A 27,035-nucleotide genomic window follows, 5' to 3' on the forward strand; every position below is an offset into this window, starting at 1 on the left:
ACCTGAATCCTCCAGCCCGCGAGGGGGCAGTGTCACTCCCCGCCCGCTGCACGGGCACCCAGACAGACCTCAAGCGCATCGGCGCCCCATTGGTCAGCGACCCCGTCAATCACCGCGCGTCCCCGCCCGCCGGCCTCTGATTGGCGGAGCCGGGCGGGAGGGCGGGCTCTGTGAGCGGGGACCATGGAGCGGGAAGGCAAGTGGCCGCCGAGTGACCTCTCCTACAAGGTAGCCCGGGGCAACCCAGCACCCACCTACTGCCCGGTGTGTCCGCCATTCCCCCGCCCCACGGCCGCTTTGGCGCCGAGTGAACCGATCCCCCCGCCGTCCGCTCCCTCGCAGTGTCTTCCTTCCTTCCCCTCATCCTCCTTCTCACTTCCTCCTCCTCTTTCCCTCTCCCACCCTCACTTCTCCTCTCCCTCCATCCCACCTCTCCTCCCCCCTCTTCTCTCCCTCCTCTTAATTAATAAAGGGTGTCAGGGGTTATAGGGCGAAGGCAGAAGAATGGGGTTGAGAGGGAAAGATGGATCAGCCGTAATAGAATAATAGAGTAGACCTGATGGGTCGAATGGCCTATTTCTGCTCCTAGAACTTATAAAATTATGAATACTGTACTTGAATGAAATCAATCCAAACTCGTCCAATATATGGTATGGGTGATAGATAGAGCAAAGGGAAAGATACAGAGTACAGGATATAATTCTCAGCATTGTAGCATAAGGGTTAGAGTCCAATGCCTGCAATGAGAAAGAGGAAAATCAGATGACCCTAGCTTCAGAAGCCTGATAACAAAAGGGAAGAAGCTGTTCCTGAGTCTGGTGGTGTGTGCTTTCATGCTTCTGTATCTTCTGTCTACGGGAAAGAAACATTGTTTAAGAAACAGGCAGGTTCAAGAAGGGCTGTAAAGAAAATGCTGGGAACTGTAGGCCGGTTGTTGTTGGAAATATTCTGTAATAAGTTGTAGAGGGAGTATTCTGAGGGATAGGTTATACAGGCATTTGGATAGGCAAGGGCTGATTAGGGATAGTCAGCATGGTTTTGTATGTGAGAGGTCATGTCTCACAAATCTGATTGATTTTTTTTGAAAACGTGACCAAAAAGGTTGATGAGGGCAGAGCTGTAGATGTTGTGTACATGGATTTCAGTAAAGCATTTGACGGTTCCACATGGTAGCTGCCCTGGAAGGCGCGATCACATGGGAACTAAGGAGAGATAGCTGAATGGATAGCAAATTGGCTCCATGGAAGGAAGCAAAGGGTAATGGTGGAAGGTTGCTGCTCTGACTGGATGCCTGTGACTAGTGGTGTGCCTCAGGGTTCGGTGCTGGGCCCGTTACTGTTTGTCTTCTACATCAACGATTTGGATGAGAACATACAGGGCAAGATTAGCTAGTTTTCTGATGTTACAAAAGTGAGTGGTTTAGCAGATAGTGAAGATGGTTGTGAAAGATTGCAGCAGGATCGGGATCGATTGACCAGGTGGGCTGAGGAATGATTGTTGGAATTTAATACAGAGAAGCGTGAGGAGTTGCAATTTGGGACGTCTAACAAGAGCAGGACCTTCACAGTAAATAGTAGGCCTCTGGGGAGTGTTGTAGAGCAGAGGGATCTAGGAATGCAGGTGCATGGTTCCTTGAAGGTCGAGTCGCAGGTGGTCTCAGGCTGAAGGTGGTCAAAAAGGCTTTTGGCATATTGGCCGTCATCAGTCTGAGTATTGAGTATAGAAGTTGGGAGGTCATGTTGCAATTGTATAAGACGTTGGTGAGACCGCATTTAGAATATTGTGTTCAGTTCTGGACACCATGTTATTTTCAAGATATTGTCAAGCTTGAAAGAGCTCAGAAAAGATTTACGAGCATGTTGCCAGGACTAGAGGGTGTGAGCTATAGGGAAAGGTTGAGTACGCTGGGTCTCTATTCCTTGGAGCGCAGGGGGATGAGGAGTGATCGTTTAGAGGTGTACAAAATCACGAGAGAAATACGTCGGGTAGATGAACAGAGTCTCTTGCCAAGAGTAGGGAATCGAGGATCAGAAGACATAGGTTCAAGGTGAAGGGGAAAAGATTTGATAGGAATCCGATGGGTAACTTTTTCACGCAAAAGGTGGTGGGTGTATGGAACAAGCTGAGAGGAGGTAGTTCAAGCTGGAACTATCCCAACATTTAAGAAACAGTTAGACAGGTACGTGGATAGGACAGGTTTGGAGGGAAATGGACCAAGCGCAGGCAGGTGGGACCAGTGTAGCTGGGCCATGTTGGCCGGTGTGGGCAAGTTGGGCCGAAGGGCCTGTTTCCACACTGTATTACTCTATGACTATGACTTGCAGATTAACTTTTTGGGAATCCTGCAGCCGCACTCCTAAGTCCCTTTGCACTTCCGATTTTTGTATTCTCTCCTCATTTTGAAAATAATCTACGCCTTTATTCCTACTACCAAAATGTATGACTTCACACTTTGCTACACTATATTCCATCTGCCACTTCTCTGCCCACTCTCCCAACCTACCCAATTACTTCTGCAGACTCCCTACTTTCTCTACACTACCTCCCCCTCCACTTATTTTCGTATCATCTGTGAACTAGGCCACAAAGCCTTCAATCCCCTGTTATAAATTTCTTGTGGACTTGGGCAGATCTGCCCCAAACCAAGCTGTGATGCATCCCCACAGTATGGTTTCTATGGTGTGCCTTCTTGGATGTCACTTCAATGTGGTTGGTACACGATAGATCGTTGGTAATATTTATGCTGAGAAATTTGAAGCTCTCAATCATTTCCAGTTGAGCACCATTAATGCTGATTGGGGCAGGTTCCTCACCATTTGTTCTCTCAACTATCCTGTATTCCATCCTGTCATTGTTCGTGATTAGGCCCACCCCACCACAGTGCAGTATTCTGAAAACCTGTAGTTGGAGTTAGATCCGACTTGGTCGCACAATTGTGAGTGTATAGGGAGCATAGTAGGAGACTGATGATGCATCCTTGCGAGGCCCCGGTGTTGAGAGTTATTGTGGAGGAGGTATTAACATCTAAGCTCACTAATTGGGGTCTCTGTCTGCACAGGAACAGACCCTTTGGCCACAACATCAGTACTGAACTGTACTGAACATAATGCCAACTAAACTAATGTCCTCTGCCTACACATGAACCATATCCCTCCATTTCCTACATATCAATCTAAAAGCCTTTTAAATGCCACCATTGTAGCTGCCTCGACCACCACCCCTGGCAATGCATTCTAGGCACCCACCAAAAAGCACCATTTATCAGTGGTAAAGAAGGCGTGTGGCACACTTGCATTCATCATCCAGGCATGGAGTAAAAAGGTTGGGAAGTCATGTTGTGAGACATTTATAAGGCCACACTGCCTTTCTGATTACCTAGCTACTGAAAGTATATCATTATACTGGAAAGGGTGCAGGAAAGATTCACAAGGATGAAGGACCTATTATAAAGAGAGACGTGAGAGAGGGGAGCTTTTTTCCCCCTGAGTTGAAGAGGCTGAGCGGTGACCTTATAGAAGTACATAAAGCCATGAGATGCATAGATAAGATGAATGATTACAGCCTTTTTCCTAGGGTGTAGGAGCCTAAAACTAGAGGGCAAAGGTTTGTGGTGAGAGAGGAAGATTTAAAGGGGACCTGAGGGGCAAATTTTTCACACAGTGATGGGTATATGAAATAGGCTGCCAGAGGATGTGATCGAGGCAGGTACAATTGCAGTGTATAAAGACATTTAAAGAGCTATGTAGATAGAAAAGGTTGAGAGGGATATGGGCCAAACGCAGGCACATAGGTCTAGCTCAGGCTAGTGTCTTGGTCAGTAGAGATGAGTTGGGCCAAAGGGCCTTCTGTTCTGTATAACTCTGTGAATCTATAAACCGTTATGTAACAGCGTAAGATTTCCAGAGTACCTTGTGGTAAGGCAAGTCCACAAATATCTGAAATTCACACCTGTCCAGAGATTTTCCTTGACCCTTCAGAGAGAATAAAACACTTCATCTTGGGGAGGCTATATGAACTAGCTACAGTAACTGTAGGGGTTCTGTGCTAAATGACACCCGTGTGGAAATTCCAAAGTTGCTGTTGGTGGAATCGTGATGGTGAATGACAATACAAGAACGCGAGAAAATGGGAGCAGCAGTTGGACACCAGCCCCCTCCAGCTTGCCCCACCGTTCAATATGATCATGGCCCAGGCCCTCCTATGCCAGGTCCATGTAGCTTTCAATTATCCAGTCTTTCAAAAATATATCTACCAAAATAAATACCCCACTGATATAGCCTTTGTTATATTAACTTTATTTCAGAGATTGTAAGAGGAACCTGCACATCTCTGCATTAAATATCCAGCCTTGTCATTATATCGCCTACTACAACTTTAGTGTATTAGTTTAATTTAATTTATTGTCATGTGTACCGAGGTACAGTGAAAATCTTTTGTAGCGTGCGATCCAGTCAGCGGAAAGACAATACATGATTACAATCGAGCCATTCGCTGTGTACAGATACATGATAAAGGGAATAAAGTTTAGTGCCAGATAAAGCCAGTAAATTCTGATCGAAGATGGCCCGAGGGTCACCAATGTGGTGGATAGTTCAGTGCTGCCCTCCAGTTGATGTAGGATGGGAGGCAAGACTCTCACACTGGTGGAAACATCTCACCATCGGATGTATCATTGCCCCTCAGCATCCTATATGTTGCAGCAAGATCACTCGTCCATTTTCTAAACCTCTAACTAAACAGATCCAATTTCTTTAGCTGCTTATGACAGGATAAGCCTTAAATCCCAGTCTTCTTCTTCGTATCGAGTCCACACACAAGATTAGAAGTTGTTCAGCCAGAGCTGAACACATTTCTTGGCATCTGCCCAATGGTGTCTGTCTTGCGCTTCTTGTGCTTCTTGTGCGTGGTGGTGGAAAGATTGGTTGAAACAGGGCCGCGACGTGAACGCTCTTTCCTTGGCCCCAAATCCCAGTAATTAACCTAATGAATCTCTTCTGAACTGCCTTCAATGCTAGAATATCCTTTCTTAAATAAGGTGACCAAAACTGTGCATAGAACTCCCAAGTATGGCCTCACAAACATCCTGTACAATTATGACAACATTTCCTTTCTTCTAAGCTCTATCTCTTTTGCAATTAAAGGCAATGTGATAGTTTGCGCCCTAACCACAATGCTGCACATAAGTACTAACATTTTGTCATTTAGGCACAAAAACCTTGCTTAATGAGCAGATTAAAGTTGCCCATGATCATTTCAGTTCTCTTACATGCCTTTGATATTTCCCCATTCATTCTCCGTCCTATCGAGAGGTGACACTTGGTCGGGGGAGAGGGGGGGGGGGGGGTGGGGGGAGATAAAAAACTATTCCCATCCATGTCTTTTGTTCCCTGCTATTCATTATTTCCACCCAGACTGATTCGACCTTATTATCTATTGCATCTTTATCACTGCTCAGCACTGCACTGGTACCTTCCTTGGATGTGAAGGGGAGGAGAATGAATGTTATAAGGGGAACATGAGGGGAATGAATGTTATGTTACCTCCTAAGTTCTCAATTTTGTGTTGGGACTGGTTTTCTCTTGTTCCTTACTGTATGAAGTTTTGTTTTATTAACAGGAAAATCTTATTGGAACTTTACTCGCCATCTTTGGAAACCTTGTCATCAGCATCTCGCTGAACATGCAGGTGAGCCTATGAGTGGAGGGAGGGAGGGTTCGGCTGGAGTGTGGGACTTTGCGAAGAGCGGCGAGGATCACGCTAAGATTAAGTTGAAGTTCCAAAAACCAATGCTTATGGTTGCCGCCATGATTGTGTTTACTCAACACTGGTATGAGTTGGTACTTACAATTACTTGACCAATCGAGGAGCTCACAAAGTACATGCAACCAAACATGTAACACGTTTGGTTGCAAACATGTAACACGTATTTGGCGGAATGTTGAGAATGTCAGCGTGAGCACTTGTGTAACTTTACAACAGATTGCAACACAAATATATAAAACCCATTGATTATATAAAGAATAGAATAATGTCTGATCTGAGAGATAACTGCAATCAATCTCGTGAACCCATTTTGCATTGCCTTGAAGTGACGTTTATTCTTCCTTAAATAAGAAGATTGAAACTTTATGAAACTTGTTCTGCAAAGCCTTGTTCAATGACAGAAAGACATCCCTATTTTGCTATTCCATCTCTTCGGATTAAAAGGAAAAATATTACTGGGCTGTTTAATTACATTGCGTACCTGCAGGTTATTGTTTTGTGTTGTGTAAGGGCAAGCCTCAAAGCTTCCTTAATGCTACTCTTTCCCTATCTAAACAATATTCTGTGTTTCTATTCCTCCTGTCAGAGTGGACAACTTCTATTTCCTCACTTTTTACTTCATCTGCCATAATCCTAGCACTCATACCTGAAATTAGAGAGTTACAGCACAGATCCCTGTCACTGCCACCATGGCCACCATGATCCAAAATCTTGACACTAATCTGGTACACTCTGAGACACTGTCACTGACTCTTTGGGACCTCCCATTGCTGTGAGACCCTTATGAACATAAAAACACCAGAAGCAGGGATGGATGGACTGTGCTGCCTACTATGCTATCTAACCAAATCATGACTCTTCCTTAACCTCTGCAGCTTGCCTGTACTGATATTTTAAAAAGATAGACACAAAAAGCTGGAGTAACTCAGCAGGACAGGCAGCATCCCTGGAGAGAAGGAATGGGTGACATTTTGGGTCGAAACCCTTCTTCAGACCGACCCAAAATGTCACCCATTCCTTCTCTCCAGAGATGCTGCCTCTCCCGCTGAGTTACTCCAGCTTTTTGTGTCTACGGTTTAAACCAACATCTGCAATTCCTTCTTACACACTGATGTTTAAAAAATCAGCTAAGCCGGCAAAATGTGGAAAGATGATATTTAATACAGAGAAGTGAAAAATAATATAGCTTAATAGAAAGAAAGACAATGATGCAGCGTTTTGACCCAAAATGCTGCCAATTCCCTTCATTGATGCTGCCTGATGCACTGAGCTCTGCCAGTATCTCGTGTCTCAGTGATGTTTTAAAGGATGTGCAGGAACAATAATACCTAGATGGATAATGCATTTATAGTCAAAAATAGCCATTATGATATTCTGTCACTCCTGCACTATTTCTAGGACCAGGTATTGATCTCTGAGAATTTTCACATGCCAATGATTTGTGAGAATCTGGTACAGTTTAGTTTAGAGATACAGCGTGGAAACAGGCCCTTCCGCCCACCGAGTTTGCGCCGACCAGCAACACTACTATCAAACACACTAGGAACAATTTATAATCTGTACCAAAGCCAATTAACCTACAAACCTATACATCATTGGAGCGTGGGGGAAACCCACGCAGTGACACACAGAACATACATACTCCGCATAGACAGCACCTGTAGTCAGGATCCATCCCGGGTCTCTGTTGCTGTAAGGCAGTACCTGTATCTCTACCACTGCGCCACCGTGCCGCCCACTGTAAGTGTCTAGATCCAGTATCCCAAGACCCAGAGATGCTGGTACTAATCCCAGAGAACGCAGTGATGACTTCCTGCATCTAGCCTGTCCAACCCCTTCAGAATTTTGTACGTTATCCCCATATCGTACCATATGTAGTGGTTATATAAATCCAAAGGCTCTATTGCTTTCTGTTTTGCCACCCAGATGTCATGGTTATTTCATTCTTATTTCTCACCGATTTGGTCCCAGTTGTAATGCAGGGTCTTAACCTGAACTCTTGACCATCCCTCTGCCTCCACAGATGTTGCGTAACATACTGAGTTCCATCAACAGTTTGTATTTAAGTCCCAAGTATTCCTGGATATTATTTTCCGTAAGCGGCTGCTTCGAGTTGGTCAGATGTGGATCACAGGCACCATCTCATGGGGAATATAGCATGAAAGGATTTTCATATGGGGACCTCAACTCGCCCTTTGTTAGGCCCTGGAGGAGTCAGCATAGATTAGGCCGTTATGTTATGATCATGCCACTCTGCACGAGGGCTTTGGGGAGGTGGTTATCTGGACAGCTGTGAGAAATTCTTTCAGGTAATATTGTGCCTGGTTTAAACATCGAGAGGATCCTAATTTGTCCACAGGACTTCTCATCCACATTAGAGACCAGTTTTGGGCATGGCTAAGATGGATTGCATCACGAGGCATCAGCGATGTTGGCCAAGGGACCATACTTGATTTGCAGGCATATGTTCCCCCCATCTTGGCCAACGCAATAATACGTCCATTACCCCATCTCATTTTCTCAGTCTGCCTGGTCTTTAATGGTGGGAACCTTGATATCCACCTCCAATTTGCACCTTCCTTCAGAAATTCCACTTCATTCTTCTTTTCGCACTTCAGACAAACCCATATGCTTCTTTGGGATGATGTTATGTGACTTTCACTCTGCTGAAATCCATGCGTTGGGTGTGCATATGGTGCTGGTACTCTTGAGTGGTAAAGCTGTGGCCTTTCCTTCTCTGCCTTTGTTATATTTAGCAGACGATAGTCCGTATTCAATGATCGTCATCTTAATTCATCTTTACGTTGGTCTGTTCAGCATTAATGTGATGGGTGTTAAAAATAACTCTCTGACAGTTGTCTGTGCTTGGATTTAGTGCAATGAGATGGGTTGTGGAGTCTCTGCCGCGACTATTGGAGTTTTTATGGAGCACCTGCTGCGCTACCAGCATGTACTGTAATATATCCATCTATCTTTGTATTGTGCAATGATATTTATTCATCTACCATTACAGAAGTACAGCCATGTGAAGCTGGCAGGCACCAAAGATCCCCGATCGTATTTTCGGACAAAAACATGGTGGTTGGGACTGACGCTCATGTTAATAGGCGAGTTAGGAGTTTTCACTGCCTATGCCTACGCTCCACTGTCGCTGATCACACCCCTCAGCGCCGTCTCCATTGTCGGTATGAAACTTTCCCTTCGATTCTGTGTGGGGTATACTGGGTCGATGGTGTTGGGAGAAAAACAGTAAGGGATTCCTGCCCGATGTTGGGGAAGTCCAGGACAAGGGGTCACAGCTTAAGGATAAGGGGGAAATCCTTTAAAACCGAGATGAGAAGAACTTTTTTCACACAGAGAGTGGTGAATCTCTGGAACTCTCTGCCACAGAGGGTAGTCGAGGTCAGTTCATTGGCTATATTTAAGAGGGAGTTAGATGTGGCCCTTGTGGCTAAGGGGATCAGAGGGTATGGAGAGAAGGCAGGTACAGGATACTGAGTTGGATGATCAGCCATGATCATATTGAATGGCAGTGCAGGCTCGAAGGGCCGAATGGCCTACTCCTGCACCTAGTTTCTATGTTTCTATGTCTATGTTTCTATGTTTGAAAGAGGCAGGAGGAAGAGCCCCATCTCGGTAAGGGGAATGGGAGGCTCCTCCAGACGGAGTGAGGTGCTGGGGAACAGAGGGACTTGTGGAAGCAGAGGGGAGGGTTCAGAAGGCATACCTACCGCTCCATGTGTAAGTTGATAGAAGCTGACCATTATACTTCTAAATGTGTTCATTTTATCTTGTCAGCCAGCTCAATTATAGGGATCATATTCCTACGGGACAAGTGGAAACCGAAGGAATTTCTACGTAAGTGTTTATTACATGAAATTATCTTTTGTAGATTGAAACCTGAGCTGTTGTTTGATGATTTTCCACAATGTGGGTGACATTTAGGATAGATGAAGTTCACCACAGATTAAATGTGGCTGATGCATTTTCAGAGGAACTATGCTATAACACCTATTAAATAGTACAGTTTTAAAGGGAGCTCAGTGCAGAGAAACTTTCGACATCTAACCATGAACCATTGAAGGTGGTAAGGCAGGTACACAGAACAGTTAATGATAAAAGAAGGATGGACAAACTGGGAAATGTGATGTAAGGCTTATGTGATGTAACGCAATGATTACATAACCCAGTTATACCATCACGCTTTAGGAAGCACATGACGAGATAAAGATAGAAAGATACACAGCACGGAAACAGACCCTTCGGCCTAACTTGTCTTTGCAGACCAAGATGCCCCATTTAAGACAGTCCCATTTACCTGAATTTGACCCATCTCTCTCTAAACCTTTCCTATCTATGTACCTGTCCAAGTGTCTGTTAAAAGTTGCTATTGTACCTGCCCTTACTGGTTTTGCTGGGCAGCTCATTCCATATATCCACCATGCTCTGTGTGGAAAAGTTGCCCTTTCAGGTCCTATTCAAACCTTCCCCTCATACCTTGAACCTCTGCCCTCTAGTTCCTGATTCCTCTACCATTAGAAAAGGACACTGTGCTTCCATCCTATCTATTCCTCTCATGATTTTATCCAGAGATACAAATTTTACAAATAGTATAGGATAGAATATGGTTGAAAGTATGATTTGCATCCTCTTGAGCCACAGGCGTTGGAGAGACATTTTCTTGCTTTTAGGGCTAAACTGCAGGTGGCTGTGGAACTGGTTAGTTTGGAGACGGAACAATTTATCCAAACAAGCTAACCATCCTGTTCTCTGTATCGGAGCAAAAGTCTGCAAATGCCTGGAATCCACAACAAGGAATGCTGAAAGAGGGGAACAAACCAGGTAGCCTCGGGGTAGAAGGGGTGGGGGAGAAGAGAAGAGTTAACGTCTCTAGCTGTGCCACTGTCAAAAGCCTGTCAACGATAGTAGGGTCTCGACCCGAAACGTAACCCATTCCTTCTCTTCGGAGATGCTGCCTGTCCCGCTGAATTACTCCAGCTTTGTGTGTCAATCTATAGTAAAAGGAAAACCATGGTTGAAGAAGGAAGCCATGTTAAGGCACCAGTGTGTAAAGTATTTTCTTCATCAGAGCAGATAAAACAAGGACAGAGAAACTGGGAGAAGGGAACCAAATCCTTACAGAAGCAGTGTGGGTTGAAGTGCACACCTGTAAATCTCTGTGTAGGTCACTCATTTGTTTTTTCTGTTTGTTCAGCAGGAAACTACGCATTATCGTTCCTTGGATGTGGGTTCACAGTGGTTGGAATCTATCTCCTGGTCACATTTGGACCAAATGCTCACGAGAAGCTTTCGGGAAGGAATCTTATTTCACACTTAATGGGCTGGCCCTTTCTACTGTATCTGGTAAGGACCAGGCTTGTCAGAGGTGAGAGCAAGCTGCAGGTGAGAAAGAGAGGGAGGGAGGCAAGGAGGAGTGGAAAGGAGAGATTTGGGGAAGGAAGAGAGATGTAGGAAGAGGGAGCCTATAAAAAGGAGATGATTAGGATGCAGAATTAGTACATTTTTACAACGAAGAAAATTATGGGCACCAAAGCCAGAACTCTACAAGTAATAAAAGGCACTGGGAGGAGGATGAAGCAGGAAAATGTGAGTGTATAACAGATGTTATATTATTCGCAAGTGAGAATTAGACTGAATATAAGAAGTTTGGAAAGGTTACTGAATGAAATAAGTGTGAAAAGGAGAATGAGAACATAAAAGGGAATTTAGGAATTTTTTATAATCATTTAAATAGTACACCAAACAGCCACATCAGTTGTAAACACGTATTAAGAGAAGCTTGGAGATGAATAGAGATCAAAAACTGAACAGAGATACTGTGTGTATATGTACGCAAAGGCTAGTAGGACAGATAGTGAAAATGGTTAAAAAAGGACATAAAAACACAGAATTCTATGGAATCTTATTAAGCGTTCTTATTATGAACTGGCTTGCTCACAATTCTCCTCACTGCAATTTGGGAAAGAAATGGGGTTTAGGTTTATTATTATCACTTGTACTGAGGTACAGTGGAAAGCTTACTTTCAGATGCTACCCAAACAGATCAGATGTACCATACATAGATACAATCAAGTCAAACCTAAGTACAATAGAGAGAGAGCAAAGGGGAAGATGCAAAGTGCAGAATATGGTTCTCAGCATTGTAGCGCACCAGTTTCATAGACAAAGTCCAATGTCCACATTGCGGTAGAGGTGAATCGGGCCGTACCCAAGCCAATGGAAGATGACAGAGGGGAAGTAGCTATTCCTGAATCTGGTGATTTTAAAAGGTGATAAAATAAATGAAGATGAGGAACTTCAGTTAAGTGGATAGAGTGAAAAAATTGATGTTCTTAAAGATTTTATAGGAAGTTAGCACAATTTTCTAGAAGGTGAGAGACGAGTGAGATCACATTAAGGGGGAATGAGAGTATCTATGTAGATTGGCATGGGCAAGGTGTCAAAAGGTTTCGTTTCTTATAAGCAGATTGCAACAAAAACTGTTAATTGTAGACCATGGCAATCTTTAATTGATTCGTCAGACGGGAGTGGCGATCTACAATGAGCACAAACGTGGCTCAGTGCTTCTCAGGCTCCCACTCACAGAACAAAGAAGAGTTAGCACAATTATGCATTTTTCTTATCAGTAAAACACTCCTACCAGTCTGAATATGGCATGACTGAAAGATTCTGCAGCCTTTTAGAAGATAGGAAGGCTGGGTCCAAATCAAGCTCATCCAATAACAAGTTATTACTTATCTCTGGAGCGTCAGCTATTTTTTTTCAATCTTGGCTTCTTTATGGCCTTAAAAAGAAGCATACGCAGGGTGCCATCTTAATGTCTTTATTGAAAAGACAACCTGTCCGCCATATTGTGTTCCATATAATTTACAATGTCATTCAGACTTGGTACCGAGCCAATATTTTGTTCTGCCAGACCATGCTTTTATAGAAGAATGACTCCATTTTAGATTTGACTATTAGATTTGACTATTAGCTTTCAAAGGGTGTTGGATGGAGACATAGAGTGCATGAAAGCATGGACCTGTATTACTGGTGTCACTGGAGTAGAAGGTGTTTTGTCAAATTTGTTGTTGAATTGTCAAAATGAGTGATTCTGATTGGCTTCTTAATGCTTTGCAGCTGGTGATGATTATCCTCTTCTGCCTTCTCCTGTATTTCTACAAAATACGAAAGATGACCTATCTTGGTGTAATTATGCTGCTGGAAGCCTTGTTGGGTGAGTGCTGACATCCCCCACTGCAACTCAGTGCAAATATGGGAGTTCTGGCCTCCCGCCATTACAGGTGTGCACAGTAAAGCAGTGGTTGTAATTGGTGGTTTTAATAGATTATTTAATAGCCTCTTCACTATGATTGTTCCTTAGACCCTCGGTGTTTGTGTTGTGTGAGCATTTCTTGTCCCCTCAGTATCCATCCGAGAGTCAGCCTGATGATCACCTTGCCCCTCAGTATACCAGCATCCTTAGCTGATGTTCCCTCTGCCCCTCAGTATCTATCCCAGCATCCTTAGCCTGATGGTCAGCCTGCCGCTCAGTATCTATCCCCATGGCTGTAGCTGTACATTGTGAGTGTAGCTGAGTGTACAGATTGACAGGCTGTAATGATTGGGATGTTTTGGCATCAATACTGGGGTCACAGCTGTCTACAATATATTAATGATTTGCAAGATGAAAATACATAAACCTTAACTAAATCAGCAGATGATATAAAAGCAGGCGGGATGGCAAGCTGCAAGGTGAGTGTGAATGGATTAAGCACCTAAATGTTATGCACTGCAGTCAGGGTGCACACCTGTGGTGCCTAAGAGTACATTTAATGGCACAGGAGACAAGGATGGAATCAAATGATTCCTTGATGGTTTTAAACTTCCTGAACTTTTTTGTGAATGCACCATCTAGGTGAATGAGTGTTCATCACATTGGTGACTTGAGTTCTGTAGATAGACTAACAGTACTGGAATAACTCAGTGGGTCAGACAGCATCCCTGGGTGACGTTTCAGAACCCTTCTTCAGATTGTAAATAGTTCTATATTTAGTGGAAACTGCTGTGTATCAAGGTAAAGCCATTTAGCACATTTGTCTGGCCTTTGACATATTTAATTAGCCCTGGTAGTGTTCGGACTGTATAGTGCTAAAGGCGTTAATATTCTTGCTATTTAGCTGTGGATTCACTTTTAATTCAGTGGGACTAATTGTGTATCTGTACATAATTAATACTCAATTAATAGTTATTTGTCCCTTTAGGCTCCGTGACAATTGTGGCAGCCAAGGGTGTGTCGGGAATGATCGTTCTGTCCATCCAGGGAAATCTACAGCTGGCCTATCCTATATTCTATGTTTTGTTTGTAATTATGGTTTCTACTGCAGTGTTTCAAGCAATGTGAGTAAATATTCTCTAAATTCCAACATGCATTTCTTCCACTTCCTGACGAGATTGATTGCTCACTAGAGTTGGAGTCTCCATGTGCTGAATGTCACACCCAGCTAATTGACTGGACTTCTGGCTGAGACTTGCTCAGCCACAACATTTCAAACATTTTTTGCAAAGAAACAGGCTCTTCGGCCCACCGGGTCCGTGCCGACCAGCGATCCCCGTCTATTAACACTATCCTACACACACTAGAGACAATTTTTACATTTACCAAGCCAATGTACCGACAAACCTGTACGTCTTTGGAGTGTGCAAGGAAAGCAAAGATCTCGGAGAAAACCCACGGAGGTCACGGGGAGAACGTACAAACTCCATACAGACAGCATCCATAGTCGGGGTCGAACCCGGAACTCCAGCGCTGTAAGGCAGCAACTCTACCGCTGCGCCACTGTGCTGCCCATGTTGATGCTTTGATGTAAATAACTCAATGTCCTCCTCTCCTCTTACCCAAAATCCTCCGTCTCATTTTTCACTTCTAGCCTTTGTCACTTACTCCCACACCCCCCCCCCCCCCCTCACCTGTACCCATGTTTCACTTAAAATAGACACAAAAAGCTGGAATAACTCAGCGGGACAAGCAGCATCTCTGGGGGAAAGGAATATGTGAAGTTTCGGATCGAGACCCTACTTTACCATCACTGAGTTACTCCAGCTTTTTGTGTCTATCTTCGGTTTAAACCAGCATCTGCGGTTCCTTCATTCCCATGTATCACTTGTGAGGCTTTGTCCCGCCCCAATCTCACTTTATTCAGCTATCTGTTTGCGAATCAATTCCACTCTCTCAGCAAGTTGCTATAGACGTAACCAGGACATACTGTACAATGCTGACAGCCAGACAGAATCCATGGCAGAAAGAGACTCCAAAAAATCTATAATTCATTGATTCATAAACCTCATATATCCTACTGATAGCTCCCTAGTTAAAATGATAGATACAGAGAATAGATACATAGATCATGCAATAAAACTTCACCCTTTTTCACCTGTGAAATTTAAAAAGAAGATTTGGTCATGGAACAGAGATGTCACTGACAATACCAGTATTTATTATCAATCCTTAATGACCCCTGAACCAAGAAGGCAGCTGAGAGGTAACCACAAATATTTATCCAAGTCTCTCAAGAACTTTCCCAGCGATCTCTGTTCAGACATTTCAAATTCATACATTTAAATTCTGATCTTCAGAGTCAATTATTTGACCACCATTAGGCAGAGACTGGAATTATTTGAAGCTGAGTTTCTCTACAGAATGTTTACGTTTCTTGTCGGTTACTGGATTTTTAGACATAGAAACATAGAAAATAGGTGCAGGAGTAGGCCATTCGGCCCTTCGAGCCTGCACCGCCATTCAATATGATCATGGCTGATCATCCAACTCAGTATCCTGTACCTGCCTTCTCTCCATACCCCCTGATCCCTTTAGCCACAAGGGCCACATCTAACTCCCTCTTAAATATAGCCAATGAACTGGCCTCAACTACCTTCTGCGGGAGAGAATTCCAGAGATTCACCACTCTGTGAAAAAAGTTTTCCTCATCTCGGTCCTAAAAAATTTCCCCCTTATCCTTAAACTGCGACCCCTTGTTCTGGACTTCCCCAACATCGGAAACAATCTTCCTGCATCTAGCCTGTCCAACCCCTTAAGAATTTTGTAAGTTTCTATAAGATCCCCCCTCAATCTTCTAAATTCTAGCGAGTACAAACCGAGTCTATCCAGTCTTTCTTCATATGAAAGTCCTGACATCCCAGGAATCAGTCTGGTGAACCTTCTCTGTACTCCCTCTATGGCAAGAATGTCTTACCTCAGATTAGGAGACCAAAACTGTACGCAATACTCCAGGTGTGGTCTCACCAAGACCCTGTACAACTGCAGTAGAACCTCCCTGCTCCTATACTCAAATCCTTTTGCTATGAAAGCTAACATACCATTCGCCTTCTTCACTTCCTGCTGCACCTGCATGCCTACTTTTAATGACTGGTGTACCATGACACCCAGGTCTCGTTGCATCTCCCCCTTTCCTAATCGGCCACCATTCAGATAATAATCTACTTTCCTGTTTTTGCCACCAAAGTGGATAACCTCACATTTATCCACATTATACTGCATCTGCCATGCATTTGCCCACTCACCCAACCTATCCAAATCACCTTGCAGCCTCCTAGCATCCTCCTCACAGCTAACACTGCCCCCCAGCTTCGTGTCATCCGCAAACTTGGAGATGTTGCATTCAATTCCCTCGTCCAAATCATTAATATATATCGTAAATATATTAAAAGGTGACCTAGTGGCGGCGCGGCTCTGGCTGCAGCGGCTCTCCGGCAGTCCTGTTTGTTTTGTGTTTTTTGGGTTGTTTATTTTCGTTTTGGTTAGTCTAGTTTTGGTTTTTAGTTTCTGTTTGGAGGGGGGGGGGTTGAAACAGGGCTTGCTGTCTCTCCCTGCGGGGGAATGCGACTTTTATGTCGTATTCCCCTTCTCTGCCTCCGTCTGCGCTGAGGCCTAATGGCGGAGCTGGCGACCTCGAGGCTCAGGAGGCAGAGCCCGCCAGGACTCGCACTGAGCTCGCTCCCGTGAGGGCGGCCCGGCTCGGGGCTGGAACAGGGCTTCCGTGAGGGGCTGTGACGCTACCGTGAGGACGGCCGGCCCAAGGAAGGAACGGTGCTCCCGTCGGAGTGGCAGAGCTCGGGGAGGTACGGCGTTCCCAGCCCGAGGGAGGAGCGGCGCCCAGTCGGGGCGGCCCAGCCCGAGGGAGGAGCGGCGGCCCAGTCGGGGAGGCCCAGCCCGAGGGAGGAGCGGCGCCCAGTCGGGGCGGCCCAGACCGAGGAGGAGGAAGCGCGCGGCCCAGTCGGGGCGGGCCCAGCCCGCGGGAGGAGCGGTGCCCGGTCGGGGCGGCCCAGCCCGAGGGAGGAGCGGTGCCCGGTCGGGGCGGCCCAGCCCGAGGGAGGAGCGGCGCCCGGTCAGGGCGGCCCAGCCCGAGGGAGGAGCGGCGCCCAGTCGGGGCGGCCCAGCCCGAGGGAGGAGCGGTGCCCGGTCGGGGCGGCCCAGCCCGAGGGAGGAGCGGCGCCCGGTCGGGGCGGCCCAGCCCGAGGCTGAGACGGTAACGGCACTCACGTGAGGGCGATCCGGCTCGGGGCTGGAACGATGCTCCGGTGGCTTGCACGGTGGTCTGGCGGCGGTGACCTGAGTCCGGGGTTCGGCCGCGGGCCAGCGGCTGCGTCAGCAGGACTGGTGAGCGGCAGCTTCGACTACCCCGGGCCGCGGTGTTTGAGCCGCGGGACAGTCGTAACATCGCCCGGGGGGTATCGCCTCAGCGCAGAAGGAGAAGAGGAGGGAAGAGACTGGAGACCTAAGACTTTTGCCTCCATCACAGTGAGGAGATGTTGGGTGGACTCACTGTGGTGGATGTTAATATGTGTTTATTGTTGTTTTTTATTGTATTGTATTGTATGTATGACTGCTTCAATTTCGTTCAGACTTCGGTCTGAATGACAATAAAAGGCTATCTATCTATCTATAAATAGCTGGGGTCCCAGAACTGAACCTTGTGGTACCCCACTAGTCACTGCCTGCCATTGTGAAAAGGACCCTTTTACTCCTAGACATTAAAGGATTTAGTGTAAGAGGATCTAGGAAACTTAAATGGGGGCAAAGGATCAGCTATAATCTAAATGAATGTCAGAGCTGTTGAATGACTCATGAACTATTCTTGCTTCTGTTTTTTTAATGTTCTTATTTAGCACTTCATTGATAAATGGAAAATTTGAATTGACAAAATCTTTATTGTTCCAATAACAATTGTCTTCTCCTTCCCTGATCACTCCTGAGAATGAATCCACTCACCACCAGAATTATTATTGTGCATCTCTTACACAAACCATCAATGAGAAAAGTGAGCACTCTGAAAGAACGATCATCTAGGTTTAGTTTTACCTCTTTACCAATGTCCCTCCAGTTGGCACAATATAATTACATTTGCTTTCTTCAACAAATTTATACTGCAATTCAATATAACGGGTGGCATGGTGGTGCAACGGTAGAGTTGCTGCCTCACAGCGCCAGGCACCTGGGTTCGAACCTGAGTATGGGTACTGTCTGTACGGGGTTTGTATGTTCTTGTATGTGTGGGGATCGCTGGTCGACGTGGACTCGGTGGGCCGAAGGGCCTGTTTCTGCATTGTATCTCTAAACTAAACAGTTCCATTAATAACATACGTCAGTCTGAAGAAGGGTTTCGGCCCGAAACGTCACCTATTTCCTTCGCTCCATTGATGCTGCTGCACCCGCTGAGTTTCTCCAGCATTTTTGTGTACCATTAATAACATAGTTGGGTTGGGCAGTGGGTAAGTGCCTTAATCATCTATGATTATTTCAGCCTCCATCGCCATTTGCCTTGCTCCCTGGAAGTTTGTGGTATTTCTATATTCACTTAATGTCTCCCTCTATATCCCTTCACACTTTGGTCATTGTATCAGCCACCGCTCTGGAATTTGCCTTGCACACTGTATCATCTGTAGAGTCGATGGTCAGACATGTCAGCTCATTAGACTTGAACTTGCAGGCTGCCCTTCCAATGAATGGGCCACAGAGATAGAAGCATAAAAATCAGAACAGCAGTCAAGTCATTTAGTCCTTTGCTCTGCCATTTTATATGATCGTGGCTGATCATCCAAATGCAAAACTCTGTTTCTGTATGTTTCTCTATATCCCTGATGTTACACCTAAAGTGTTTAATGATTGGGCCGGAACCGCTCGCTGTGGTTGATAATTCAACAGGTTTATCACTCTAGGTTGAAAATTTCTCCTCACCCCTGGTTCTGCACTTCCCCACCATTGAGAACATCTTTCCATTTCCCTCTGCCTGCTGTCTTAGACAACTTTTAACCTGGTGCTGCCATGGATCCTGCTGGCTTTTCCTTTCTCCACCAGTCTGCTGTATGAGTCTTTCACAAATGCTTTGCTGAAATCCAGGAACAACACCAAAAAAAGCACGGTGCCTTCACTGCGGGACGGGACAGGGCGGGGGAGTCAGACACTGTCCTCTCACTGAGGGCCGGGATGGTGGTGGGGATCAGACCGTCCTTTCACTGTCATTACACTGTGGTTCGGGGGGGGGGGGGGGTCAGACACTGTCCTCTCACTGTGGCACAGGGACATGTTTTCAGTATTTTTATACTTTTGCATTGCAGCAACACAACCCTTTCAGACTCTGGCACACTGGGTCAACCTTGGTCAATGTAGAGACTGGGACTGTGACACAATGACTTTTTACACTGTGGGGCAGTGAGACATTGTCCTGCCACTGTCCCTTCATTCAATGACATTGACACTGTACTTTGCTACTCGGGATACTAAGCCAAACGCGGCTCTTTCAGTCACTGGGACAGTTCTTTCGCATGGACAGTGAGCCAGAGTCTGCCGTTTTACAGTTTGGAACAGATTATTACTTGGTCTGCAGCATGGTGTGGGAGGCACTGGGGTTTTAGTATGAGCACACAATGTTCTTGGCGAGGGCGCTGTGTTCCAGGGCTTGAGACTGAAGCTGTTCCTTGTTATACTGAAGGTTTCTGCGTGAGGTTTCCGAGCTGTATGATCCATCCCAGATTGCGAGCGTCAGCTATATATTTTCCACAATCATCGCTGTCATTGCTGGTGAGTATCCATCCATTCAGTGCGTATCTTGTGTGGCAAATTAACAGCGTCCAGGAGAGTTTATGTGGCTATAATAGATAAAGGCGCCAAAATGGGTTAACGGCATGAGGATAATTGGAAGTGGGGTGCAAATGGGGTGGGAGTTATAGCAAGTAGTAGGTAACCTGCAGGCGTGTAACGGCCCCCTTGGGTTAGTGTGGCGTCTCCGTTAGTTCATAAGCCGTAGGAGCGGAATTAGGCCAATCGGCCCATCAAGTCAACTCCAGCATTACAATCATGGCTGATCTATCTTTCCCTGTTGACCCCATTCTCCTGCCTTCTCCCCGTACCCGCTGCCTCCGAGTGCATTTCCGGTCCCTGGGGATAAAAAGGAGCTTGTGAATGGTGTTACAGCCTCCAGGGAGAGGGGATTCCGATTAGTGAATGTCGGAGGGGTGATGGTGAAGCCAACAAAGCCGACCCATCCTGACAGACTTGTTTTGCTTTCCAGGGGCCACCTTTTATTTAGAGTTCAATGGCGCTGATGCTCTCCACATCTGCATGTTCGTCTTCGGGTAGGTCGATGCTGGAAATACACTCTCTGTGCTGCAGTTGAATTAGCCTGTGCTTTGGCCACAGCACCACAAACCCTTGTGGATTCCTAGTTCTAACTTCGGACGAATAGTAATCTTTTCTTTGCATGTTTATTTTTGGCTACTATTTCCCTTCTCCCTGCTACATTTAGCTTTTTTTTTAATTTAGAGATACCGCGCGGTGACAGGCCCTTTGGCCCACCGAGTCTGCAGCAAGCAGCGATCCCCGCACACTAACACTATCCTACACACACACATGGGACAATTTACATTTATACCAAGCCAATTAACCTACAAACCTGTACGTCTTTTGAGTGTGGAGGAAACCGGAGATCTCGGAAAAATCCCACGCAGAACGTACAGACCCGTAGTCAGGATCCAACCTGTATCTCTGGCGCTGTAAGGCAGTAGCTCTACCACTGTGCCATCGTATCGCCCTTCAAAATACATGATCGTCTGGAAAATTGTTTGATTGAAAGATAGTTGGGGACAGTGCATGAGTTAGAAAACCATAGAACAGTACAGTACAGTACAGGAACAGGCCATTTAGCACACGATGTCTTTACCGACAACGATGCCGTTAAAATGCACATCTGCCTGCACGTATCCATATCCTTCCATCCCCTGCCTGCTCCTGTAACCATGGCTTATTTGCATCCCAGGCCGTTCAAGGCAATCTTGAAATGTGTAACCACACGGAATTTGGTTAATAAAATGACTGGGCTGCAGAAAGACAAGTTGTCACTTGAGATAGCAGCAATAGCCAAGCCTGACTCAATGAAGGGGAGGATTGAAAACATGTTTCTAGGCTCAGGGTATTGAGGAAAGGTAGTGATGAAAATAAGGGAATGGTAGTGTTGAACATTAAAACCAGCGCCAGAGAGATGAGAATCTGGAGACAGAATCATTTTATTAACAAATTAGTTAACTATGAATCAATTTTACTGTCAATAAAAGAATTTCAATATTTTTTAATGATCCTACTGAAAATGCTGTGCCTTTATATAATCCCTAATGATGTAATTTAAAGTTCTCATTTGGGTTCCTTCTGCTCTTCTTCTGCTCATGCCTAATTTCCTTCACTAAGTGGCCTGGTATCAAACAGGTTAGTTACGCACATGAACTTACAGACTGAGAATAGTTTATTATGGATGAGGCCTGAGCTGCCACGGGTAGGCTGGTCCAGATCCCATCGCCCCTTGCAGGCACCAACTGCAACTGGTGGTAACTGAGCCAGCTGCAACTTAACCAGATCAGACATGGTGTCTAACTCATTGCCTATAGGAAGAGTGGCTAGTGTAGCGGCAGATTTTTCAGGTAATTAGCACCCTAGCCGCTAATTGGATGAGAATGGATAAGGGGAATATCTTCGGTACGCATGCAAGCTGCCTCAGAGACCTTCAGAGCTTCACCATTCATAAAGCTTCAGCACACAGTCTTTTAATGAATATTTTCTTTATTGTAGATAAGATACATCCAAGGTTTTTCTGACATGTTACGGCAATCTTCTTCGAACTCCAGCTCATTACTTCAGATATTAGAAAGCTCCTCGTGTCTCCGTAACAATGACATGGTCGAAGGATTAACCTTCTCCATCGTCTCTTCAAAACGAATCTAAAAACTAAACTTCTGCGCAAGCAGCTAAGCTGCAAACACGCCCAAAGACACGTCATAAATCCCACCCACATTATAACGGGCAGTCTAAAATTTAAAGGCACATGCCATCCACAATGACATGCAAAACAGGCCAAATGGCCACTACAGCTAGGAAATCATTGGATGTTTCAAAAAGGGAAAACTAACTCACAGTATTACAGGGAAAGATCAAGGGAAATAAACTATGAAGTTGCTGTTCAAGATGTTGGCAAGTGTGATTGTTTGATTCTGATTGTTTTATTTCCTTAGCTCCTGTATCGCCTTTCTAGGAGTATTACTGATCACACAAAGCAAGAAGAGGACCTTTGACCCGTACATCACCATGGATGTGCTTCCAGGTCAGTAACGGCGTGCATTACTGGTGGAGTCAGGGATCTACGAGGGACAAGGAGATGGAGTAATGGGGGAGTGTGAAAGTGCAAAGGTGGAAGCCTAGGGAGCAGGAAAAGCAAGGTCAAAGGTGAGATGGAGTGAAGGGAAAGGGGAGTATGAAGATAGGAGGAGTGAGGAGGTGAGGTGTGAAGGAGGATTGAACGGTGTGAAGGGGGAGTGTGAAGGGGGTGACAGGAGAGTTAAGGGACAAGAGACTGAAGGGGGAGAATGAAGGAGAGGATGAGGGATTGGGGAGGCAAGAGTGAAGGAGTGAGGAAGCAAGGAAGTAAAGGAGGGTGAAGGAATGGAGGGGAGGGTGAAGGAGCATGAAGGAAAGAAGGGAATGACAAGGAGCAAAGCAGGTTGGCAAGGGAGAGAAGGTGGATGTACAGGGAGCAGAGGGGAAAAAACATGGAACAAAGAGTAATGGGGAGAGCTGAGGTTTGAAGGAAGTGATAAAGGTTTTAGGGTTTGAGAAAGCAAGGATGGAGGACAAGGGAATGCAGCATGTGGGTGTGGAGGTGGAGGAAGTCAGGAGTAAATGGGAAGGGTTGTGTTCAGAGGAGACGAGTGATCGGTGGAGTACGAGGAAGCACAAGTGGGGCAGGGGATAGAGGGTGCACATCCCTGCGGTGGAGACGAGGGGGAATACAAAGGGCAGGAGGGAGTGGTAAGGCAGCAAAGTGGACGTTGGGGAGGAAGGTAAGGGCACATGGGAGCGGGCAAACGAGCAATGAGGGCAAGTGTGGAGGGTAGAGACAGCAAAGCCATGTAACGGACAGGAGCGGGAGGTGATGAAGGGTGAGAGGAGGGAGTACAGAGAGAGTGAGGAGAATCATATATATGAGCATAAGAATCAGGACTAGGAATAGGCACATGGGCTTTGAGCCATGGCTCAAACCTTTATAAAGATCATAAATGAAGTGATTACAAATTACATTTCCCATTCCTGTCTGCCTGTGGTCAGTCTTTTTCCCCAGGAAAGGGGAATCCAAAATGACAGTCACAAAAAAAGCACTGACCAACGCCTGATACAATTGGAGCATTGAATTCCCCTCACATTAAATGATATTATTACTTTCTCAGTTACTAACTGGCATACTAGACTTTTGGCAATCATGAACCAGATCCCACTGCAATCATTATTCAGATTCTATCCTTTTACAATTTTTTATTTTCCCCACATTAACCTCTGTGACACCTTAAAATCTCTTTTACAAATTCAAATTAAGAATGAAGAGTGTTTAATTGTCATTTGTACCGACAACTGAACAGCAGAATTCTAACTTGCAGCAGGAAAAGAGGCCTGTCAACACAATACACAAAGATAAAATCAATAAATTAATAACACTGCTGTAATTTCTACATGGTGAAACCAAAATGTATAAAAATGGCCTTTATGAAAATCTGACAATGTGCACTTTGACCACATGTGATTTTTTTCTATTACAAATCTCAAATTGTGGAGTACAGAGGCAAATAAATAAATGATGGGTCTTTGTCCCAAACATTATGGAGGGCACTGTATCTGAGAGTTCCTAAGTACCCGGTCATTTCAATGACATTACCACGTGTGTTTATTTTAAGCTGGTTTTGCTTGGCACCTGATCCTTAGTACAGAAACCTCCCACTCTGTCCAACCACTGTGCGTCAGAGTTTACTCCTGTGGTAAGTCTCTTCTCACCCACACAGTCATTGGATCCACCAATTCTGCACCAGCTCTTCATGGAGTAATCCAGTCAGTCTCGTGTTTTTACTTCACCACTTCTCCCAGTCCCTTATAAAAGCCCTGCTTGACTGCGTTACCACAGGCACTGCGTTCAGAACTACCCTCTGAGAAAATAAACGTACTTCTCACAAACCTCCTTACACCTCCTCCTGGTCTGCCATTTTAAATGTGACCTTCCTGGACGTCAGACACTAATAATATTCTTTCTCTCGGGTGTATTTCATTTCCCATTAAATATCACCCATCTCAACTATCCCTTGCCCTTTCAATGGCATAGATCCTGGCCTCGTGGGGTTGTCTCTGTAGAGTTTGCACGTTCTCCCTCTGTGTGAGTTTCCTCCCACATTCCTAAGACATGTGGGTTTGTAGGTTAATTAGCCTCTGAAAATTGCCCCAGTGGATGAGGAAGTGGGTTAACATACAGCTAGTGTGAATGAGTGATCTACATTTGGTGTGGACTCAATAGGACAAAGGGCCTGTTTCCATGTTGTATCTCCAAACTAAACATAATGTTTCTTGAGGTATTCCTCAATCTTCTCATCTCCAAAGAAGACATTCAGTCTCTCCCGATAATTAGGGCTTGTTTTTAGTTTTGGTTCAGTTCAGGGAAACGTTTCATTTTTTGATAGGTGTTTGGCAAAATCAGTGTTACTAAAGAACAGTTACATAGTGCAGTTACTAAAAATTATTTAACTGGAAATGTATCAAGTTTTACTCTATAAAGCCCACGGAAGCTGAAATTGGAAGTAATAGCAATTACAGAATTAAAACAGACGGATTTCGAGAGAACAAACCAGTTGTTCCATTTTTCCTGTGTTGAGTGAGTACCTTGACAGTTCCCTTATAAAAGTCCTACTTAACTCTTAGTGTACTGGGATGACTAAGTGGTCGATGTGAGCACTTTAAAAGTCATGTGCAGTATTTTTAAACTTACAAATAAAACGTTAAATCTTTCTGACTGACAGACAGAGAGACCAGCTGGTGGAAAAAGATTTACCTCTGGCAGTTCATGGATGATTTTGCAAGAAAAACTCAGACCATCCTGATGGTATTCTGTACAGCCCTCCCTCCGATCTCCCCCACTGCTGACGTTCACGAGTTGTTTCTTTTCCAGGGTTGGGGAGCATGTTTGTTAAGAGCCCAGTACAGCCTGATCTGAGTGGCTCCTTCTCCTACGGCACTCTGGACCACAATGCCCACCCAGATGTGCTGCTAGACCCTCAGCAAGAGCCCAATTCTTCTCGCCCCGTGATGACATCCAAGCAAGACTGAGCTGTGAACCCCACAGGGCAGGTGAACACGGCCCACCCACGCCAGTACTGAGCTCTGCGGGAGCTGCTCTCAGCGGCCGTCCTCGAGCTCGCCATCACGCGACTGAGGCAACAGTGTGAATGGCTGAGAACCATCACTTTCCCACAAGCTCCTGCTCATTGCTCCCCACTTACTGCTGCGAGACCAGATGGAGCAACCAACCATTGCACAGAATAATGAAGCCGCCTTAGATGGGGAGACCCCTGCCCCATCCCTTGTTGCACTTGGATACCTCATCTACAGCCAGGCTCCTTGCGTTGAGTAGTAGTCATAGACTCCCCGCTGCACTCACTTATTTAATGACACTTTGTATTTGCTGTACAGTAAAACTCCAATAATCTTGCACACTTAGAACTGTGGTATCACTATTTTAGATAGTGCACTATTATAATAAATTTCCCAGTGTACCAGTTCAGTCAGAAGGAAACACAGTAACAGGGTCCTGCCTGGTTGAAAGAGAGCAGGGGATCATGGACCCGGCAGTTCAGAAGGTGGCAACGCTCGGGGTTCCTGCGAGTGGAAGGGGCCGTGGATTATCAGAAGGGAGTGGGCTCCAGGGACGCCTGGTGCGTCGGAGGGAGCTCGGGAACAGGGATCCCGGCGATCGAAGGGGTGGGCCAGATATTAGTTGGTGAGCTGGATGCTGGATTAGCAGATTATCAGAGTTTTACTTTTTGTTGAGTTCCACTGTTTAAAATGTCTGTTTTATCTCTATTTAAAGAAATTCCTGTTTGTTATTTTCTGCTGGACAGTTAAATGTCTCCTCCATACTGAGACAAAATAAATGGTCAATAAAGAAATGGTCAATAATTTATGTTGCCTTTTGTGGTTTTATTGCCAATCAAGTACTTTTGAAATGCAAACATGATCTAATCTTGGATTATTGGAACCTTGGAAATATTCGATGCTGCCTCTTACACCAATGGTGGTGGGATTGAATGTTTAGGGTGACAATGCGGTGCAATGCCAATAAGGTGGGCTCCTTTATCCCAATGCCGATGAGCTTCTTGGATTGTTGGAGCTGCATTCACAGGCAGCAGATGAATGTTCTACCACTCTTTATTTATGACTGGTGGAAAGGCTTTGGATATCAAAACTTGTATCAGAATCTGAAAAGAGAGAGAGTAAACAAACAGTTCAAGTCCAAGACCCTCCATCAGTTGAGGGAAAGAGAGAGAAGTATGTTAATTGCATTGAAGGTGGGGAGGGGAAGGGGGAAGAAAACGTCTGTGACAGGGTGAAGCTATGGTTGAATAGGAAATGTTGTAGAGGACCTCCAGTAAATGCAGGGAGTTGAGGGTGATAATGCACAGTACACAGTATGTACAGGGTTGAGGAACATGGTTCTCTTTCCACAGATGTTGCCTGACCTGCCACAAATTCAAAGCATTTTCTGTTTATTTCAGATTTTTGCTATCTGATATTTGATTTTCTGTAACAGCATTTATGAGGCTGCGTCTGTTAGCTTTTGCTCACCAGTGGAGATCTCAGCAACAGTAAGACTGGTGGGGAGGTGGCTGGCCTCTCGTTT

General features: G+C 45.3%; 1 protein-coding gene across 2 annotated transcripts; it reads left to right on the forward strand.

The window, feature by feature from the left end:
* Positions 1–125: 125 nt before the first annotated feature.
* LOC116988579 (NIPA-like protein 3) lies at positions 126–26,316 on the forward strand. 2 transcript variants are annotated; one of them, XM_033045421.1, is made up of 11 exons: positions 126–228; positions 5,617–5,685; positions 8,777–8,948; positions 9,562–9,621; positions 10,979–11,127; positions 12,907–13,003; positions 14,031–14,166; positions 19,776–19,864; positions 20,355–20,418; positions 22,342–22,430; positions 25,308–26,316. In XM_033045421.1, exons 1-11 carry the CDS (start codon positions 184–186, stop codon positions 25,463–25,465), a joined length of 1,128 nt encoding a protein of 375 aa, XP_032901312.1. In that variant the 5' UTR covers positions 126–183; the 3' UTR covers positions 25,466–26,316. The 2 variants fall into 2 exon arrangements, with proteins under 2 accessions (XP_032901312.1, XP_032901313.1); XM_033045422.1 differs by having other exon boundaries at positions 10,982–11,127.
* Positions 26,317–27,035: the final 719 nt, after the last annotated feature.

This window comes from Amblyraja radiata, chromosome 27 (genome assembly GCF_010909765.2).
Source record: "Amblyraja radiata isolate CabotCenter1 chromosome 27, sAmbRad1.1.pri, whole genome shotgun sequence".
Classification (NCBI taxonomy): Eukaryota; Metazoa; Chordata; class Chondrichthyes; order Rajiformes; family Rajidae; genus Amblyraja; species Amblyraja radiata.

Bases quoted from the DNA above. Each gene is read 5' to 3' on its own strand.
- LOC116988579 (XM_033045421.1), top strand. From the start codon at position 184: ATGGAGCGGGAAGGCAAGTGGCCGCCGAGTGACCTCTCCTACAAG. The intron at 229-5,616 runs GTAGCCCGGGGC...TTTTATTAACAG, and splicing joins CGAGTGACCTCTCCTACAAG to GAAAATCTTATTGGAACTTT. The intron at 22,431-25,307 runs GTCAGTAACGGC...TTTCTTTTCCAG, and splicing joins CACCATGGATGTGCTTCCAG to GGTTGGGGAGCATGTTTGTT.